The sequence below is a fragment of the Octopus bimaculoides genome, chromosome 22, assembly GCF_001194135.2.
Source record: "Octopus bimaculoides isolate UCB-OBI-ISO-001 chromosome 22, ASM119413v2, whole genome shotgun sequence".
Lineage (NCBI taxonomy): Eukaryota > Metazoa > Mollusca > Cephalopoda > Octopoda > Octopodidae > Octopus > Octopus bimaculoides.
In genome coordinates, this window is record NC_069002.1 from 35804426 (window position 1) to 35805897 (window position 1472).

The window sequence follows — 1472 nt, forward strand, 5'->3', positions numbered from 1 at the left end:
GAAGAAACAGAAGGATTTTTTTGTCTCTTTCATCGTACACAGAATTTGAGTCAAGCGATTATTCTTTCATTGTTTTTTCGTTTTTTTTTTTATTTTTTGATATATGGGCAAAGAAAGGCGTCGAGCTGGCAGAACCGTTAGCGTGCCGGGCGAAATCCTTAGTAGCATTTCGTCTGCCGCTACGTTCTGAGTTCAATTTCCGCCGAGGTCGACTTTGCCTTTCGTCCTTTCGGGGTCGATAAATTAAGTACCAGTTACGCACTGGGGTCGATGTAATCGACTTAATCCATTTATCTGCCCTTGTTTGTCTCCTCTATGTTTAGCCCCTTGTGGGTTATCATGCATTATCTGATAGCTCTGAAATTTCGATGATGTGATTACTTAGAATGACATTGTAGGGTAGGTGTAAAGACCAAATCTGGCCAGTTTGAACATAAAGCATGGAGAATATCTTGGCCGGATATGGTTGGTTTAAATGCTACAGGGTTAAGAACAGCAACAATAACAACATCGGTAACAACAACAACAAAACTAAGCATTAAGTACAATTGCTATATTTTTACGTACGTTGTTAACTTTATTCCGAAGTTTTTTGGTTTCAACAAGTTTCGGCATGTTTTTCGCCAACTCATTCCACGTTTCAAAGTAACTTGGTAGTTTCTCCTGCAAAAATGAAACAGAAATTTCCAACAGAGCACCACAAAGTTTGTAAGATGAATGCGACCGTGTATATCGCTCGTACTACGTGCCAGATATTCAGGAAAGTTGGACGGTAATATTGGTTCCTGCTCCGATTCTTTGACTGACAAATTACTTAACGAGCCCAGAAGGATAAATGCTAAAATTCAAACCCCGATCTGAGTTGAACTGTTACTTAACTGGAAAAATATTTTGTCGACCCCCTGAAGGGCGAAAGACAACATTAGATAGACAGACAGACGGACAGACGGACGAATGGGTAGATTAAAAGCTAGCACACCAAGAATGCACACGTAACTACATTTCCTTATTAAGATATTGCGTAATGAAATCGGTTCATTCTTTTTGAATAACCTTGTATATCTATAGTTACTGTTGTATGTTAATCAAAATGCATAATTAAAATTGGGAATTGTGGAAATATTATTTGTAGAGTTATTATAGAACAAAGCAGGAAAATAGAAGTTTTTTGGGGTTTTTTTTGGTATTATTTATTCTCCATTACACATGTTTCATTTGCGAATAGGAATTACAAAGATTTACATATTATATAGACATGTGAGCAATTTCCTGTTAGAAATACTTCAGTCAAATATGAAATTCCTTACATGTCTGTATAACATGTAAATATTTGTAATTCCTTTTAGAAAATGAAACATGTATAATGGAGAGTAAATAATATCAAAAAATGTCCATATTTCCCGTTTTGTTATATAAATAAATGGATAGAAGGATAGATAGATAGATAGATAGATAGATAGATAGATAGATAG

At 35.5% G+C, this 1472-nt stretch overlaps 1 protein-coding gene across 1 annotated transcript in view; it reads right to left on the reverse strand.

The window, feature by feature from the left end:
- LOC106881174 (indoleamine 2,3-dioxygenase 1-like) overlaps positions 1-1472 on the reverse strand; it is a 24819-nt gene that overhangs the window by 21610 nt on the left and 1737 nt on the right. The window contains exon 2 of the mRNA XM_052975772.1: positions 568-663. Within this exon, the coding sequence (XP_052831732.1) occupies positions 568-663 (96 nt within the window). The remainder of the gene's footprint in view (positions 1-567; positions 664-1472) is intronic.